General features: G+C 46.7%; 1 protein-coding gene across 3 annotated transcripts in view; it reads right to left on the bottom strand.

Annotated features, from left to right (window-relative positions):
* Window positions 1-13,736: 13,736 nt before the first annotated feature.
* Window positions 13,737-20,082, bottom strand: part of Pitpnb (phosphatidylinositol transfer protein beta) — a 53,537-nt gene continuing 47,191 nt past the window's right edge. For 2 of the 3 annotated variants that reach the window (XM_026784612.1, XM_005344213.3), the window contains 2 exons: window positions 19,579-19,701; window positions 13,737-15,537 (listed from right to left, as the gene is read on the bottom strand). In XM_026784612.1, the coding sequence (XP_026640413.1) occupies window positions 15,487-15,537; window positions 19,579-19,701 (174 nt within the window). In that variant the 3' untranslated portion in view covers window positions 13,737-15,486. Of the gene's footprint in view, window positions 15,538-16,551; window positions 16,637-19,578; window positions 19,702-20,082 lie in introns of all 3 variants that reach the window. The other variant, XM_005344214.3, reaches the window with a different exon arrangement.

The raw sequence follows: 20,082 nt of genomic DNA, 5'->3' as shown, positions 1-20,082 counted from the left end.
AGTTAATGCTTTTATAAAAAAAAAAGTAGCAAAGTCTTCAAAGAGACAGAGTACAGACAGTCATGGATTAAAAGGAGTAAAGAAAAATAAGCCATGTAAATATGGACTATACATAGAGAGTCTGGATTATGTATATTATTGTCTTTTCTTTGAATTTTTTGACTGTAAAGGAGCAAAATACAGAGAGATATTTCATTGTATAAACTGCTAAATTAAACCAACATGAGGTATCTTGACTTCAGAATTTGGGACTAAGGCTATGTTTCCTTGGAAAAGAAATTCTTCTTTTGTCTCCACAGAGGATGAGAACCTGTGGATTCATTCCAGACTTATTAGAGCACACAACCCTCTGAAAAGTTGCTGTGAACACTCTCAAAAAAATAACTTCTCTCAATGTGGGCTAACTGCTGACTGAGATGAACCTAGCACACAGAATACACCATGAAAGACCAGATTAACAGCACCCCCTAACAGTAGGAAGCAATATGGACAGAGCTACACCCATATTCCCAAATATTGTTTATAATTGTTTGTTTACATTTAAAGGGGGATATGTTATAGAGATGAATAATTTGTTTTGGTATAGATCTTGGTTTAATGATACAAATTTAAGGTAAATTTTGTTATACTGTATATGTATAGATCTTGGTTTATTGATACAAATTTAAGGTAAATTTTGTTATACTGTATATGTGTATTTCTGTCCTTGATTAAGGTATTGTGTTTGTGTAGTTCATTTAAAAATGTAATGTATAATTAAGAAATATTATAGTCAAGACTATAGCCATGTTAGTTGGGTTTTCTAGATATATAGTTCAGTCAGTTAGTTAGGGATTCTTCAAATCTTTCAGAGACCTTCAGAATATGGCATTTAAAATGTTTAAGAATTTAGTACTTTTCATTATAATGGGACACATCTGCTCCTGGCAGCACCAGTCTACTTCGAGAGGAAGATGGGCATTGAAGCAATCTAACAAATTAGCCATTTGGGCAAAAAACTGCTTTTGCCTTGACTGCTTAACTGGACATGCAGGACCCACAGAGAAATGACTACTAAACTTGCCTAAAGGGAGACAGTCCTTCGGGGTTCCTGCTTCATGAAAGAGTCTGCCAGACATTCTACAGGACAAAGAAAACAGTTATTGACAAACTGCCAATATAGTTGGAACTGTCTTTGAAATTTCCTGCTTCATGGAAAAGTCTGCTGGACACTATGGACCTGTAGGCTGAAGATGGATGTCCCAATGTTACAGAAGAACTTTGGGTGACTCTCCAGGCAGTGAGATGTCTCTGTCAATTCTAGAGTTTTGGAAGTTGCTTACAATGCATTTCCTGTTTACTTAGGTAATACCATATCCTTCTGGAGTCTTTGATGGAGTTGAAGAATAGATAGGAAGTAGATATAAATATTGTAACTGTAATTCTTGTTTGATACTTGTTTTGTTATATGTAATTTTATTATGTTAAAGTTTAAGCCTTTCTTTTTGTTTAAACAGAAAAGGGAAAATGGTATGGGAGCTCCTTCTGTCTATGTGTTGCTTTTATTGGTTAATGAATAAAAGAAACTGCTTTGGACCTATAGCAAGGCAGAACTTAGGTAGTCAGGGAAAGCTAGGCTGAATCCTGGGAGAAAGAAGGGCAAAGTCAGAGAGAAGCCAGAGACAGATATGCTGGTAGGCCACGACTTTGTGGTGATGTACAAATTAATACAGATGTGTTAAATTAATATGTAAGAGTTAGCCAATAAGAAGATAGAGCTAATGGGCCAAGCAGTGATTTAATTAATATGGTTTCTGTGTGATTATTTCAGGTCTAAGCTGGCTGGGGGCCAGGAAAAACAAGCGCTCTCCCCCAACAAGGATATCCCAAGAAGTAGAGTCAGAAGCAAAGAAGTGATGGGAAACAGGTCAGGGAACCCTGATGGCTCTTCAAGCTGATGAGGGAGAGGGACTTAATCGGGGGAGGGGGAGGGAAATGGGAGGCGGTGGCAGGGAGGAGGCAGAAATCCTCAATAAATAAATAAATTAAAATAAAAAAAACAAAAAAAAAAAAAGAGAATGTTCCACGTTAAAAAAAAAAAAAAAGAAGTGATGGGAAAGCTGTTATGGTTTTCGTCTCTTTAAGAGACAAGCCACGCCCACTCCCAGCGACCCCTGCCCTCCTCCCACTATCTTAGATTCTGTCTGTCCCCTCTTGGCATGCATATCTCTCTCTCTCTCTCTCTCTCTCTCTCTCTCTCTCTCTCGGGCCCTTTTCTGTCTCTCTCCTTTCTCTTCTCTCTTCCCTTTCTCTCTCTCTCTCCTTTCTTTCCCACCTCCTTTAAGTAATAAATATTCAATTCTATTCTGTACAATGTGTCTGCCCCTGTCCCTTCTACCCGCCGCCTGCTCACACCCACCAGCCCAGCACCACATGGCTGGGCCCTCCCCCACTGCTCAGGACCGGGCACTGGGACCCGCCTGCTAGCCCGCACCCTCCCTTCCCCTCCGTGAGCTGCTGCTCAGGACTGGCAGCCGTCTCTGCCTGGGACTGGCTGTTCTGTGGGCCTGTCTGCCTAATGCCACCGGGGACCTCCCAGTATTTTTTTAAAAAATCATTAAACAAGCTATATAGGGAGGCTGCCTGGGACATGTAGGTGCAGGGGTGCTAGGGACCCTGGGAGACTGTGTGGGTTACACCCCAGATAGCCTAATGGTAGCTCCTGAAGTGGGACAGGGTGCATGCTAGGCAGGCAGCCGGAGAGAATAGAGTTGTGTACAGGTAAGTGCCAGGACGACAGGGAAGTGGGTGGAGCAATGGGGACTGTGTGTGTGTAAGCCCATTCATGGTTCCCTTCTACCCACTTACCTTCCCACATCCAAGGAGCACTCACTATGCTCTGGGTGCCAAAGTGTCATCCTGTCTTTTCAAAGTCTGTGTGCCTGTGTCAGAATACATGACCAGGAGTCCCCACTTGCTGGGCACAGGGCTCACTCTTGGAACTGTGTTTTCCATCTGTATGCATGGAGCACGGGGGTGGAAGGATTCAATGGCAAGGTAGTTGATATGTGTTGAGCCTCACATAAATGGCTACTACTTTTCTATTACCATGAGAGCACACCACAGCCAAGACATTATCAACTGCAAATAACATCTCAACTTTAGAAATACCAAAAGAGCACTTCTTTGAATAAATAGGCCATGGTACTCTTCCTTGATAGGCTATGGCATTGCCCCATGTTAAGATGCTATTTTTGTTATGTCCACAAACTGGGGATGGAACCAGTGGCTCACACAAGCCAAGCCGGTGCTTACCCCTGAGCCCCAGTACTAGCTCGTGGCATTCCTGAGGTCTGTGTTGTCTTTAGCGGGTCACCTTGGTGTCAAGGCCAGTCACTTATACTGTGAATGCCAGGTTACAGGAGCCGGAGCCGCAGAATGAACTCAGCCAGTACTGGTCCAGAGCAACCACTACAGGCCCACACCTACCCTACACCCTCCTGGGCCTCTACCAAGATGATTCAGCCCCAATTATCCCCTAATTGTCTCAGCCTGTGGACTCCCAGCTGGAGCCCTCCTCCCCCAGCCTTCTTGAATGGATCCTGCAGAGTTACAGGCAGGCAGGAAGCCCCTCTGCCATGGAATGCTGCCTGCCAGGCTTTTCTAGGCTCTTCTAAGCCTGCTTCTATCCTTCCTTCTGCAAGTCCCCTTTGCACACAAACCTGTGGGTCCAAGATGTTTGTGAAGTTCTTGTTGCAAAGCACTTCTTGCTTTGGGGATCCCTGGGCGGCCACACTGGCCTTGCTGCCTACTAGATGAGCTGCTTTGGTAGGGACAGCAATGACTCTTAAGCCTCTTAGGGGAACTACCTTACTCATTATCTCCTTCTCGTGCAGCAGGCTGGCAGAGGAATCAGGAAAGATGGGAAGGGCAATGCCTCTAGATGGAAAAAGCCTCAGGGAGGGGTGTCAGAGCAGGAGACCCGAAAACCCCAGTACAGGGAGCTCCACACAAACCAGAGGATGTTCTAGAATCTCGGGAGACAGGAAACTATGCTAGAATGCAAATTTTCACCTTTTCTTGGCTAAGTACCGTTAATTTGAAAACCCACTCTCTGAACAGGCTTGTGTTGATCCACACCCTGCAAACATTTAAGTATCTAGGAGAAACAAACAACCATGCTTTGGGTAGAAAGAGTTCTAGCTGGCATTTTGGAGTTCGGACTTTCAGATTAAAGAGGCTGGCTGTGTGGATGCAGCATTAAGAACTCTGAAACCGGAAGCACTTCTGCTCCCAGATGTCATCTCCACTGTGGGGCACTACCCATACCTGTATGCCAGTTTAATGAGTACAGAAGTCCTGAGAATCCGAGTTTTTGTTTGTTTGTTTATCATTTTTAGGATTTTATTTTTATTTATATGTCCGTCTGGGCAAGTGTATGTGGTACCCTTGGAGGCCAGCGGGAGTTTCTGGCAGTTATGAACTGCTTGGTGTGGGAACTGAACTCAGGGCCTGTGGAATTTGCATCCTCCGGTTATAATAACAACACTATTAACCCCTGAGCCAGCTCTCCAGCTGCCCCCAGCCATATTGTTTTGAGGACCCACTGGGAGGCAGGTTATGGCTCATAGGACCCCCACTCTTTTTATTACCAGGAACCCAACTAAACCAATTTCCTCAGGGTCCCCACTTGACAGCTCACTCCTCTAGCCTGTTCCCTCCCCTGACACACACCACAGTCACCCTTTCAAGTCAGCTGCCATGCCCTATGCACTTGTAGTCCAGTGTGAGCAGAGATAGCTCTCAGGAACACAGATAGCATCCCCTGTCGTCCACTGCTACCTTCTCTCATTTTTGAGCTTCATTCTTTCAGGTAGCTGACAGTTCACCAGCTTTTTTGGGGGGGGGGGGGGGGGGAGACGGAGATCATGGCCATGGAAGAAACTCTCCACAGGGCCTGGCATATCTAGAAGGACGAGTGAGGTCAGTGAGTGCCGAATGGGAGGAAGGGTTGTGAGGTGCACTTTGGATGATTCCATCTGGTAGCACACTGCCTTGGGCCTCTCTAGCGGCCCAGGCTGGGCAGCTTCCTGCCCCAGCTGAGTACAATGTGCCTCTCATCTCATAGTGTGAATCCTCATTATATTCTGCAAAGTCCAAGAAATTGTCCCTAAGTAGACAGTCTGCTGTCTGAAGACTAGATTCCTCTAGTGAAAGTCACATTCCCCAGGATTCCCCTGCAGTCCAGACCCCAAGGTCTGCCTTAGGGGGATCCAGATTTGTTGTTCTAACAAAAAGAAACCAGAACTCATGTTGAGTAAGCTTGGAATCAGATCTTGGCCCAGGGAAACACTGCCAGAGGCTTAATTGTGCTCCAATTACACAGAATGTTCTAGAAGGGCTGCTCTGGGCAGAACAACACGGATGGCCATTATTACATCTAAACAGCCCTGTACGTAATCTCTGTGCTATTGTGGGTCTCCTTAAGAGCTGCCAATCCACCCTGAGACTGAAGATAGAGGCTGCTCATCTCATACATAACAGCCACGAGGGCAGAGATCTCCTGAAACTTCTGGTCCAGTGGGAAATGCCTCCCTCTCCCTTTCTTTCCCCCTCCTGTACTTAAGGGCTTAAAAAAAGCTATGACTAGCTCTAAGAGGAACCAAATGGTGGTTCAGGAAGACATGAAGAGAGGCCATTGGACCCAATGAGTCATTGGAGGAGGAGCCTTTGAGGGGATGTGATCAGTCCAAGAACAGGATCAGTCATTGCTGAAGGGACCTGTGTGGTGGGTCACAAAGTAGTCAGCAGGAGGCAGTGTAGCTGGAATAGAAAGGGGCAGGATGAGAGCAGAGGGGCCTGGAGAGTCACCAAGGAATCTGCACGTGCCCGTTTTTCTGCCTTTGTAGACAGGGATGTGGCCTGTCTACAAAGAGTCAGGAGGCTTCTCTGAGGGAGAAAGGGCAGCGTCTCCAGAGTTTCCTGAAGACCAATGCTCCTGCAAAAGGTGTGTCTGCCGCAGCCAGGGAGCTGGACTGAGCCGGGGTCTGACTTAGCTCCACCTTTACGGCCTCGGCTACAGCCTGCCCCTGGAGCTTTAGTTAGCCCACCTGAATAAACATGCTGCCTACCACTAAAGCCAGTGGCTGCAGCCAGAGGCTCTGATCCTGCTGGTGGACCCTGGCAGCTTTTGGCAGCTCGTTGGTTGCCATTCTCTCGCCAATAATGCATTTCGAGGGCTCACTTTGAAGTCTTTCCACATGCATGGTGCAGGCAGCCTGCACAGACATGACAAAGGCTGCTGTAAAAGGCACGCGGCAGTATGGAGTGACTGGAAACTGCACACGCGAGTCTACATCGCATACAACTTCACGTGTGATGGGCAGAGGGGCCGGCAGACTCCACTGCTATAGAGCCTCAGGTCCGCTTACTTGTCCCATCTGGAAACTTTCAAGTTTTGCTTTTTCCCTCACATATCCCTCATGTCTTTCTTTTTTATTTTTCTCCCTCTCCCCAATATGTCCCTCACTTATTTGGGGTTATTTTGATCTGGCTGGCCTGGAACTCAGAGATCCCCTGCCTTTGCCTCCTGTGTCCTGTGTTAAAGGTGCACGCCACCACACTTGGCTTTCACCGCCCCTTTAAGTCTACGTCTAATTCCCAGGCAACTAGAATCTCCTTGATTTAACTGCCAATCAAGTCTACGTAAGAACTTTGAAAATGAAGTTGGAGTGTAGGTGTAAGCCACATTCCTAACCACGAGTACTTGCTTGTGCTCAGTTCTCCCATCAGTCTCCTAAGTGGCAAAAGGTAGGCAGGCAGAGATGAGAATCGAGGGAGGGAGCAATAAAGACTTCAGTGATAGCTTTGTGGGTCAAATCCATGCAAAATACAAAGCACATGGTAAGGCGGTAGACCGTGGGGGCACTTGAGATTCAAGAGCCCGTCGGAATCACCCAGAAAACATACTCAAACACAGGACCTCCAGAATGGGTCCCGGAGGTCTTCTCTGCAGATCTAGGACAGACAAGCCCCAAGGGTGGGCAACTATTCCCCTTTGCCCAGCTCTGAGTGAAGCACAGGATGTGGGGCTGAACCAGATCAGCCCTGGGTAAACTGGGTTGGAGGACCCATCTGGTACAGAGGCCTGCAGCTTTAGCACTCCCAGGCGGTGAGATGCAGGCTTCAGTCGTTCCTGTACCACATGCTGAGGCCCAGGAGGAGTTTTGGGGGCAGGGCAGCAGACATTGCCAAGCCCAGAGGCAGTCAACATTCCCCAGAGTGAAAAAAATCACTCTCCCACTCCCATCCCCAAGATCTACCTCTGCATCCTCCAGCATAGCAGGTGAGCATGATCAGTAACAATTAAAAAGTGTCCATCAGCTCGTTCGGGTGGGGCCGGCAGACTTGTTGGTATTTTGGAGCCAAGTTTCCCAGCAGCACCCAGCTGGGTACAGCTGAGCTTCGGCTTCTGTGAGCTGCAGGGTATTTGGAATGAAGGCTCAACCTTGGAGAAGTATTAATGAAAATGTCACAGGCACTAAAGTCAAAGCAGATGTGAAGCCAGCTATGCGGGCAGACCTAGCTGATAAGAAGCAGCCCGGGAGAGAACAAACCTCTTGAGATTAGGTCAAGGACAGAAGGGGGGGGGCACCAAGGGGTCCCCCATGGCAACTCAAGGGAGGCTGTCGTTCCTGTGGAACAAGCTGACATTTCTGTGCTGCTGTGTTATATATTGACATCCCGACAGGACAGCATTTGGAGGCCTCCACATCAGCAAATAAATATTACGTCTCCATCTTCAGCTAAGCAGAGCCGTGGTGCATTCCTATTATTTCATGTGGATTAACCATCTGGAAGTTGAATCAAGCCACAGAGTAAAGAATGGGATCCAATTTTGCATTCACCAAAATAAGCCGTACTAGTCTCAATTTATGGCAGATGGTTATGCAGTCTCAGCGGGCCAAAGAATCTCTCTGCAAAAGAATAAAGTTCATGCCAATTACTGTAATAGGAACCGGTACAACAACTGTGTGGGGCTGATGAAGATCGCAGTGATTGCTGTATAGCTCATAAACTGCGGGGGGCCGGGGAGCAACGGGCACCCAGTTAATTCATTAAGATAACGGGAGAGAAACGAGAGCACACGCAATCATGAAGCAGAAATGTTTCCTCACAAAAAGGAAGCTAGCTGAGCGCTGTTGCTGGGTTATGCCACAGGCAGGGGCAGGAAATGGTTAATGGTAGGAGGCAAGCTAGCAAGGAAAGGGTTAAATTCTGAGCTTCTCTGTTCCATTCATTCAAAACAGACCTATGGGCTCCCTGGTCTCAGAATCTGGAATGAGACCATTGTGGGTGGAGCCTAGGGGTGAGTGGGCAGGAATGAAAGGGGTGGGAGCATAACAGGCAAGTCTGACCAGGGGGCCCTGCTCCCTTCAGGAAGGGGTCCTTGGCTCAGTGAGCTTGGATATGCTTGCCCTAACTGTGCAGGGCAACCTGCGAAGAGCAGTGCACTGTGAGGCTCTCCCTAGCCTAGCTAAGCGTTTTCCGAGACCTCCTGAGTGGCTATGCAATCTGTGCCCTGGTGGAGCTGGGGCAGATAGGTTATAGCATTGCATTGTCTCCTGTATTTGGCTCAGTGTTTACATCTGCCTTTTAATAAAAGCTGCTGGAATTAAGAATGCTGGTGTTTGGGTTTTATAACAGGGTGACCAATGGCTCGTTTGTCCAGGACTGTCCTCATTTTAGCACCGAAGCCTGGCCTCCCAGGAGTCCTTTGTCCTGGGTAAAGTGGGATGGCTAGTGACTCTAGCTAAGAGTCTAATCAGGGCACAAAAAAAGGGTTGTTTTCATATGTTCCCTGTCACAGAGCCATGTTCCATGTTGGTGCTGACTACTCAGAGACTTCCACCGGCAGGACACCAAGGCTCAGTCAGACCGGCCAAGGCTTCATTCTGGACCTATTGTTCAGTTAAGTAGAGGGGCAGACATAGGATGCATGTGCTAAATGCCAAAGCCTCAGACCCAGCATGGTCTCTTGCAGTGTGAGCAGCCAGGTCCATTCTATGACTTAAAGGTATCAACCACACTTACAGGGCTAACAGGACAACAGCAGTAATCCCACTGAGAAACGGGGGTTGCTCTCTCATCCCAGCACCCTGGGATGGTGGCTGCCACACAGTGTGGGGTGTGACATCCAGTCACGGGCAGCACTAACATGCACAGGCTGGCCTCAATCTCAAGATGGGCTAAAAGCAAGACTGAAATCCTGTTAAGATTTCTGGACCCCACACAGCAGGGCACTAAATTCATGGCCCACCAGATGTTCAACTGATATTGTCTCCAGCCAGAGAAGGCAATGCAAGCCAGGCATGTGTGTGTGTGTGTGTGGGGGGGTAGCCTCAAGGCCTTGTGTGTTACAGCTTCAGCTATATAGCTTGGTAAAGTGGTACAGCCCTGCCCACAGCTTCCCCATAACTCCCTCCAGGTATTCACAGCCACCTCCCCCCCCCCCCAAATGCTGCCAAGCACACTTACAAGGGACACACAACAGGATCCTAGAGACTTCTCATGGTCCATAGCAAAAACATAAAGCCAGCTGGGGTGGGAGGAGACAAGGTGCCACTGGTAAGGGACCTCAACAGGAGCAGAATGTTGCCCCCCCAACCTTTCCTGTGAGGCCTCCAAGTGTGGAATTTTAGAATAGACCTGGCTGTTCATATTCTGCCAGAGGCCATGCTGGGTGAGAGACTCTGGCATCTAGCACATACCCATCCTGCCCCTTCCAGAATGTTACAGACTATGCCTGAGGGTTTCCATGCCACTATGAAGAAGCTCAGCTCTGCCTCAGAGAACTTTATGAGCAAATACTCTTACGATGCTGGTGGCGCACACCTTTAATCCAGCACTCAGGAGGCAGAGACAGGCAGGTCTCTGTGCGTTCGAGGCCAGTCTGGTCTACAGAGTGAGTTCCAGGACAGCCAAGGATATACAGAGAAATTCTGTCTCAAAAAATCAAACAAACGAACCAGATGACAAAAAAACAAAACATTCTGAGCATTAAAGCTGTAGCCAGAGGCTTGGGGTTCTACAATTGACAACTATGGTCTGGACAAGCTGGTGATCTGAGGGACCCTTGATTAGAAGGCGACCTGCCTCCATTTTTAGTAGATGTGCAGTGTCACCTGCCTTCCAGGCAACTATCAAGCTGCAAAGTTGGAGTGAGGACTAATTGGATGGCAGCACCGGTGGACATTAACAGTTTTGGAAATCAGATAGCTTAGAGAATTATTAGCAAGGTGTCACGTGGCCCAATTGGGGCCACACCCCTCGCCCTGTGATGCTCAAGGCTATCTGCCTGCTACAGGGGCAGCATAGGGCAGCTGCACAAGACTATAGGCTCAAAATCTCAACACCTAGCCCTTTACAGAAAGCTTGCCAGCCCCAGTTCTAAACAGCTGCTGTGGACTACAGCTGAGAGGTCACCGGTTCTCTCTTGGAAGGACACATGGGAGTGGATGCTAGCACACCTTGGAGGGGAAGTGGGCACTTCACCGATGAGAGGGTACTAAAATGATGCTGTTAGCATTCAAGGATGAAGGGAGACATCTTGCCATGGGCCACCCAGAGGCGAAGCTTCTGTTTTTATCCTGTAAGCTACTCCTCTGTTGTGTTTCTCCATGCCCCCCATGGTCTGAAGGCTATCTTACTATCAACATACAGTAAAAGATCAACACACAAAAAGCATGTCAGGCACCTCATAGCTTCTCAGAAACTAAGGCAGACTCCACCAGAAGCCACGGCACAAAGTCCAGGTCAACAAGTTGGGGGCACCACAGCAGAGGAGCAGCACATGTCAAAAATTTAATCAGCATCATCTTCAATGCCTTCTGTGTTCTCACTGTAGTACCACCTTGCAGCTTTAGGTCTGCGCTGCCTGGAAATGAAATGCTTCTAGTATTTCTCTGAATATCTCAGCTAGGGAAGCAGACTGTTGTTGGCTCTGTTGGCTAGCGTCAGAATGAGGCACCTAGTGGTGATTGGCATTCTGGACCTCATGGAGTCAGGAACAAGGCACCATCACACAGGTTCTAGAGAGCAATTCTTGTGGCAGAGTCCAAGACTACCCATACACTTCTGAGAACTGGTCAAACCTGCCCTACCACGAAGGCTTTGGGGACCATACTATATGAAGGTCACTGGATGTTTCTGCAAGCATAGAAACAAGAAAACATGGCACAAAGCCTCACATCCCTTAAAAAACAAAAGGCAGTGTTTTAGTGTGTAGCTGATTGATACAGAACATCCTCTGTAGCTCAAGCTGGCCTTGAACTGACAAGAGATCTTGCCTGCCTCCCCTGCGTGCTAGGTTTAAGTGAGCACCAGCATATCCAGTGAGTTTATCTTTCATGTGAAATTCTGAGATGATGGTTAGAACACAGCTTCAGCAGCGGCTCACTTTTACCCAGGAACATCTTTGAGCTTAGGGACCAGTTAGGCTTCCTGTCTAGTGTGACCATTAGTGATACGTTGACATTCTGAAGGTGGATTCTGAGGACTCTGGCTTTGATGACGGGGAGAAAGAAAAGGTAGACTCAAGAGTTGCTGCCCCTTGTGTTGTGGGTTAAGGGAAGAGTCTTGTTCATCCTCTCCAGCATCCTGCTACTAGACTGGCAGACATCAGCTATGGAGAAAACTGACATTACAAGAGGTGACTCTGAGGAGTGCCCACACCAACCTAGGGTGTGAAGTGAGATTTAAGGGTTCCACTCACTAGTCAATAGTGATGGTCACGCTCCAAATAAGCAGCTTCTGGAAGGAGCGGCACCTGACCTAGGGACAGGACAGGTACTTCTGGGAGAGGCAGGGGGTTTTCCTGCTTTTGAAGAGGGGGTGCACCAAGACAAACCCACAGAAACAACAGCGACAAAGTGGATCTGTAAAGGTTTTCATCTGTTTCCTAGGATGTAGCTGCTGCCATCAGCCTCTAGCATTACAAAACATTCTCCCAGGACATGGGAGCTGCACAGGCTGGTTTTAAGACAGCCAGAGGACCTTGGCTGGAATGGAGACTTTTTTTTTTTTTGAAACATGGTTTTTCTTGTAGCTTTGGATGGAGCCTGTCCTGGAACTAGCTCTTGTAGTCCAGGCTGGCCTCGAATTTACAGAGATCCACCTGCCTCTGCCTCCCGAGTACTAGGATTAAAGGTGTGTTCCACCACCACCTGGCAAATGGAGACATTCTTAATCCAGTCATATCTGAATTTAACTCAGCAGAACATGACTCCATGAGGTAGTCATGAAGGTTCCTCGTGTGGAATTTCAGCCTCTGAGAGGATAAGCTTGTCAGGGTGCAGGAAGCTTGTTCTGTCAGACTGATGAAAGGGATGACCGTCACAGGAAGGCTCAGGCACATCTGTCTTCCTTTCCCACGTTGTAAGCTCTAAGGGGCTGTGATGTAGACTGCAGCGTACGGGCAGGTCAGTCTAACGCAGCCCACAGACAAGATGGGTAGGACTTGGGTTTCCACTGCTCTTCTTCCTTCCCACTCACACCAAGCCACGCTCTAGAATCCTGCAACTCCACAGACCCTCTGAGATTCACCTCCTGACTTCTAGTGGCTCTGCTGACCAAAAGCAAGGTCAGCATGTTCTCCATGAGGACGGCTGGGGAGCTGAGCAGCTCTTACCTCCAGAGACATGTCTATAGGGCTGGGCCACTTGAAAACACCATCAGGCTGAGGGATAGGTCTGAGCAGCCTTGGACACACAGGAAGGCAGCATGGGAAGTTAGTGGAACAGTAAAACAGAAGGCCAGGGAAGAGAGCTGCCATCTGTCAAAAAATTACCAAGTCTCACCTGCCTAGGCCTGTGCCCTCCACAGCAGAAGAAAAGGCTCTGGGAGGTCTCAGGGCTGCTGGGCCTGCAAGTACTTTCGTCAACTTCTTGTTTGCCCAAAGCTCCAACAGTACTCCTCAAGAGTTATCCCGCCAACCTGTGTTGTACCAGTTCCAACTATGCCTGTCTCCCACACTGGGCTGCGTCTCTGCCCTAATTTGCCTCAGAACCTCTGCTGAGCGCCAGGTGACTGTGTACAAACACTCAGGTTGATAAATGCAAGAGACTAGATCAGCAGGCATGCTGACGCTGTATCTGAAACAGAACACTGAGAAAGGCACCACAAACAGCCTGCACATCAAGTCTACTCAGGCAGTAGGCCTTGTCTCCAATGGAGAGCACAGGAGACACAATCAAGTTCTAAAGGACGAAATATCCCAGAGACACGATCTTGAGTCAGTAAGACATGACAGCAGAGCCCGACAGAGCACTTAAAAACAAAGGCTTTCTGAATTTTTCCTTTAAAAATAATTTTTACAAGCCGAGCAGTGGCGGCGCACGCCTTTAATCCCAGCACTCGGGAGGCAGAAGCAGGCAGATCTCTGTGAGTTCGAGGCCAGCCTGGTCTACAAGAGCTAGTTCCAGGACAGGCTCCAAAACCACAGAGAAACTCTGTCTCGAAAAACCAAAATAAATAAATAAAATAATTTTTACAAACTCCGAGGCTAACAGTACTCAGTTTCCCATAGGGACAGGAAAACACCTCTGAAACCACGTGATAACCTGACCGACATGGGTCCACGTCAAGAACAAGCCACCTCACAGGACCAGCAAAACACTCCTTCTCAGAGTGGGATTGCTGAAACCCAGAGAACTCAAGCCAGTGACACCAGGGAAACGGCCATTCAAGCACACAAGCAGCATTTTGTGATCAAATTTATTTTTGTTTCAATTTCACTTACTTTGTTTTACTGTAGTTTACACAAGAGACTGCCAAGTCAACAGGTATTTGACATTCACCACGTCCCTCAATCTCCACAGCTGTTAGAAGACAGTAGAGTCCACACCAGGCTCATTTCCTTGTGTGCCCAAACTCCCAATGTGACTAAAGCTGTCCATGAATTGGTTCACTGGGGAAAAAGACTGGGTTCTCCACTGCCTGGGGTTGGCAATGACCCTTCTGGTGCCTTTTCCACTGATGTAACCAAACCCATCTCCCACCAGTATCCAGAGAAAAAACACTAGCCTTTATCTTGAGAGGGCACATGGAAGCCAGGGTCTGTTGCCGAGGATGACAGGGTATTATTGCAATGCAGTGGGAAGTGCTGTCATTGCTCCTGTGGGAACACAGGGCATGGGAGGAGGGGCACATAGGGCAAGTCTGTCAGCAAAGGAACCAGTTACTATTGGGCTCACTGTGGGGGTAATATGTTCTATGGGGGATGGAGGACTGTGGGGTGATGTAGGTTAAAAAGACAGTGTGTAACCTGAGGGCTTCAACAGTATGATTCTGGTCAGGCTTCTGGGACTGACAAGGGAAAACAGCATCATACAGAAAAGTTAATTAAAAAAAAAAAATCTTACCTAGCTATTGTTCCTTCCTTAAAAAAAAAGAGAAAAAGAGGAGAAAAAAGAGGCAAGAAAAGGAAGCAGTGTTGGCAGCAATGCTCAGGATCGAGCTGGCCTCAGGATGGGGACAGTCCTGTGCCACATTTAACTGTTCCTAGCTCACCATCAACATTCCCCCTGGCTTGGACTGCAGCAGGCAAAGAGCTAAATGTCAGTGTGCTCAGAGCAACATGGACGGTCTGCACAGTCCCCACAGAAAAGCTCTGTGTGACTGCAATGCCATCAAGGTTATTTCCTTTGTCGCCTTGTTTGCTCAGGCAGAGTCTGAACATTGTCTAGTGTTTACAGGAATCACAAACCGTCATCACTTTTTTTTTTTTTTGCTAGATTTGATGTAGAAAAATACTTGAAATTCAAAATACAAAAATCCAATAAAAAGTGGCAATTTTAAAAAAAGATTTCCCGCCCCTTGGGTGATCTAGTAAAGAGCTTTGATTTCACTCCATGGCTGGAAGATAGTGGCCACCCAGAAATAAATAGTTACAAATACACCCAAAACATCCAGAGTTTACTCTCCGGATTCACTGGAGTATCTAACAGTCTGAAGATATCTTTCTGTAGGAGTCTGCTGCTGATGGGATAAAAATAAAAAAAGTGTATGTGTGGTGATTTGAAAAAACAGAAACAACCCAAAACTATACACACTGGTCCACACCTGGCATTCATGAAGCACGCCAGCCAGCACCACATGGCAGTCCATTTATCCATCAAGGGCATCACATTGATGATTATTAAAATCCGTTCCAGGTTATATATTGAAAATATTTTCTTTAGTATTTTTGCTGAAGAGAGGTACAGTACTTTGGAGAAATTGTACTGATCCCTTCAATGTTTTCACATACATATATACACTTGTGTGTGTATCTAGGCCTCTAGCCATATGTGTTTTACATACAGCTGCAGACATACACGTGTGTGCACACGCTGGAAACATCACACAGAGACACACACACACACATACACACACACACACACGTGTCTATGTGTACATGTGTGTGCACACGTGCCCTTGGGTCGTCACACAGAGACACTGGTAGCATCTTCACTCGTCACAGGCTGCGCTTGTTCCCCTCACTTGGCCTTGACTCCGTAGCTGTAAGAAAGTAAAGAAGCACACAGCAAGTTAGGCCACAGGCTCTCCTGAGACACTCAATATGGAAAATATTTGATAGAAAATGTTCCCCAAACCATGGCACCCCAAAACTTAATTTCTGTTCAAAAAGACCAGCCACGTTAAAGGCAAAACATTTTATTCATCACAGAGAAAAGTAAATTCAAAGTAGGAAAAAAAAAATCACTGAAAGTTAGTACTTAATCAAAGTGACAATAATTGAAAAAAAAAACCCCAAAACGGTTTTTGTTTTGTTTTTAATGAACATGAGTGATAAAGGGCTTTCAGGAAATCTCAGAAGTGTTACTCAATTCTTGTTTGGCATAGCAGCTCCTCTGCATGACCAAGCACCCCTCACTTAGTCCATGTGGGGAAGGCAGCTCTGTGACGGGAGCAGCAAGGACGCCCAGTGCAGGTCTGAGCACATGGACACCTACACAGAACAGTAGCTTCTGCTGCTCTCATTCTTTGCCTGTGCCTGTGGAGTGGATCTGATGCTCTCTGCTCCACCTATGGTAATGTCATGTGGACATGTAGACTTTGGTAGAAATACCACAGAAAAGTGTCAGGCTTACAAAGTGAAGTGAACTATAGAGTCAACAGGGAGACTGTGGCACACAGAAAACACTTTACCTACAGTGAGCTTCTGAAGTTAGCCTGATAGTGTGGCAGGAGAGATCCTGGACTACCACGGGAACCGCAAAGTGTTCTACCGAGAAACTAGTCGGTTGTCTATCAAAAGGTGAACCAGTTTCCAGGACAGTGCCACTAAACAAGCAACTACACTAACAGTAGGATGAAGCCATGACATTCAACCTGGCCCACAGAATGATCCACAAAACATACATGCTCACAGTTTCTACAACAGGCACCTCTTCATTCTAAAAGTGGAATGCCATCACTGTAGACAAGAGCCTGTGGTGCGCTCAGCAGTTAACTCCCCATCACCAAAAGGCGCAGGTTTTTAGAAATTCTTTTACCCAGGTCTTCACTTACACAGTTTGAAAATGTCTCTGACCTACAGGGGACTCATCTAGGCATCAGCGGCCGACGTGCCTCGGACGGAACCCTTCTTACGCATCTAAATGTAAAATAAAATCATGAGCTGCTAAAATAATTCTACGTAGGGGTTAGAAAGCAAGTGGAGAAAAGAAGGTCTAGCAATGACTACATAGCTGTCTGCTTCTCATGTAGACCTAGAAGGAATGGAGTTCTGAGGTCCTGGCTTCAACCAACTTGTGTGAGGTTTTCCTTAAAAAGCCTTAAAAGTTATCTGTATCTGCATTTAAACAAAGATCTCCAGTCTGGTAGCAAATTATCAGGGATACATTTCCAAGGGAAGTTGTCATTATGCTTTGAGAAAATGCTTCAGGGGAAGGGGGCATGGTCTGGTACACCTTTCACTGCTGTCTCTGGGTCAGACAGGAAGACGTGAAGGTGCTGCTACCTTGGCTGTTTTTAGAGAAGTTTCTTAGTGCTTTCAGGATTACTGAAAAGAGTAAGGATCAAAGGAAGACACAGAGGAACAGCAGATAGGAAAAAAAAACAAAACAAACCCACAAATCAGCAAAAGAGCAGGCATTTCTAACATTTACAGACCAAACAAACAAACAAAAACTCACAGAAGAAAACCAGAAAAAAGAAAGAAAACAAACAATACTGTATTTCTACAACAATTTCTTCCTCCAATCCACCCCTGGGTATGGCCAGTTCTCTTCCACCACCTGGCTAATTCTTACAGCTCTGCAAACTTCAGGCTACATACACATGCATACGCGTGCATACACACGCATACATGTGCATACATGTGCATGTCCTTTCTATGCCCAACTTAAGGGGCCAGGTATTCTCAAGTCTAAAAGTGTTTTGATAAAAAGAAAGTCAATTCTTAAAGTATCTGTGAATTAAGAATATTACACTGTATATTCTTTGACTAGGCATGAGAAGAAATTCCTGCTACATGTGGGAGCAGAAATTGTCACTTCTAGGCTAGGGGATCTCATGGTGTGTTCAGATATCTGCAGGCTGAGAACTTTGAAAGAATCAAGAGTTGAGAGCAGTAGACCTCAGACATATTCTGTCTGTCCAAGGAGTCAGGGTGCGAGGGCCTGGTCACCAGGTGATCAGTCTTCCTCAACTGACAGTTTAACACAAAACGCCCAACTAGGGCAAAGGTTCTTCCCTGAGGTTGGTTTTCTGCCACCCCGAGGTTTTGGGAAACACTAGCTGGAAGCAGCCACGCTACAGCTTAAGCAGCTGCTCCAGAGTAGATGGTAGAAGGAGTGAATATTCTGGAATCTGGAGCACTAGAAGGGAGGGTACAGCAGAGGAAGAGTTCCTGCTGGGAGGGGTGGCACCAGGACTGCTCCTTAAAGGAGTGATGTGGGATGCCCTCTGTATGAATATGTTTTATTACCATTGGTTAATAAAGAAGCTGATCTGGCCAATAGTCAGGCAGAATATAGCTAGGTGGGAAATCCAAGCAGAGAGATAGGGGTGGGAGGGGAAGGAAGGCAGAGTTAGTCAGAGAGACACCAGTCGCTACAGGAGAAGCAAGATGTGAGTTAACATCATGGCCATGTGGCAATACATAGATTAAAAGAAATGGGTTAAGATGTAAAAGCTAGCCGGGCGATGGTGGCGCACGCCTTTAATCCCAGCACTCGGGAGGCAGAGGCAGGAGGATCTCTGTGAGTTCGAGACCAGCCTGGTCTACAGAGCTAGTTCCAGGACAGGCTCCAAAGCCACAGAGAAACCCTGTCTCGAAAAACCAAAAAAAAAAAAAAAAAAAAAAAAAGATGTAAAAGCTAGTTAGTAATAAGCCTGAGCCATCGGCCAAACAGTTTGTAATTAACAGCCTCAGAGTAGATAATCGTGCACTGGTGGATGGAGAGAAACCTCCAGTTACAGAGAGCACCTAACTATTGAGAAGAATGGAGCACAGGGTGAGAGAGGTGTAAAGGCCAGAGCAGCATGACCCAGGCTTGATCATTCCACCACCCTACTCCAAAGACCCAGAACTTTGCTGCAGCACAAGAAAACCAACCTTTATAATGTTGTCTCTATGGGAAAGTACATTCCAAACTCAATCAACCTAAAATAATCTGGAGCAAAATCCATTTATAAAAATATAAGATAGGTTAAACATTCTATTGCCCTATTAAGAACATATAGCCTACTCCTTTCTAAAGATTGGTATAAGGCTAATTAGAAGCAGGCCTGCTCTGATCACCCTAAGTAACCGACTGCAGACAATTCTTCATTGTGCTATAGCAGACAGCATTCCTTCCCTATCAAAGAGCCTGACTTCCCACCACTCTGCGGTGATGTGAGGGCTCTAGTCTCACACAATCAGGTACCACACCTGCAGGGCCTGCAGAGCCAGGAACTTTAGTAGGCCTCAGGGTGACTGTGTGGAAGTCCTGAAGGCCCTAGGCACGCCCTGGATTTACTTCCCACTTTGGGAACGAACTACCAACTGCAGAAAAGCCTGGCTCAGTGAAAAATCAAAACCAAATCCTTGTGGGAGGAAGCTAAGGAAAATGGCCTTGGAAGAATGCAGATGCCCACTGGCTATGGGTAGGAGCTAGGGCAAGTTTAGCCGTGAAACCCTGACCTCTTGTCAAGGACTACTGCAATCTGCCTAGAGTTTTTCAAGGAAGAAAAGCTTACTGCTAAGTGGGAGGTGGAACTGGTAAACTCAAAGGACTCCCTGTCCTCACCTTGCCTACTGAAGAGCTGAGCCCAAGGCATCTCTATGTAAAATGAAAAGGACCGAGACAGGTACTGTTGCAGAAAAACTGATGCCCGAGACCCAGTACAAAGAGCACTGGGATGTTTTTACAAGGAACATATTTAGGTTAAGAAAGCTTTAGTCCACCTTCAGGAGTGTCCAAAAGGTTCCATTTGGATGAAAATACGCGTGATGAGAAACGGCTTGCAGTAACTCTGTCCAACTCCAGGTCTACACTTGCTAAGAACACACAAGTTTATAAGGGAAACAACCACCACAACCAGTCTTACTGTTTCGAGTTCTTTCTGAGTCTCATCTTCCATTCTCCTAATGTCTTCCATTGTCAGATCGATCCACTTGTCAATCCAACAAAAGAGCTGGCGATGTAAGTTTGTAAATATCCGTTTTTCTTGCTTTTAAAACAAAGTGGCAAAAACATCCAATTAGTGATACATTTTAACTTTACATGCACCAAACAGCCCATAAAATGAACTTGCACTTAGTTAAAAGACCACTTTATACAACAGCAGAAACTAGGCCAAGTGTGGTGGCACATACCTTTAACCCAGCACTCAAGAGGCAAAGGCAGATCTCATGAGTTCAAGGCCAGCCTGGTCCACATAATGAGTTCCAGAAAAGCCAGGGCTATGTAGAGAGACTTTGTTGCAAAAAAAAAAAAAGGCAAGATGGATCCCTGAATTTTGATAGTTAGCAACGAAGAAGCTCATTGATAGCAGAGTGTGAGAGCCTCAACTGATCAGCTCCATAGTAGACAACATGCCTAACCTTAAAAC

This window comes from Microtus ochrogaster, chromosome 2 (assembly GCF_000317375.1).
Source record: "Microtus ochrogaster isolate Prairie Vole_2 chromosome 2, MicOch1.0, whole genome shotgun sequence".
NCBI lineage: Eukaryota > Metazoa > Chordata > Mammalia > Rodentia > Cricetidae > Microtus > Microtus ochrogaster.
The sequence above is the reverse complement of the archived record's forward strand: the minus strand, read 5'-3'. Positions and strand labels throughout refer to the sequence as shown.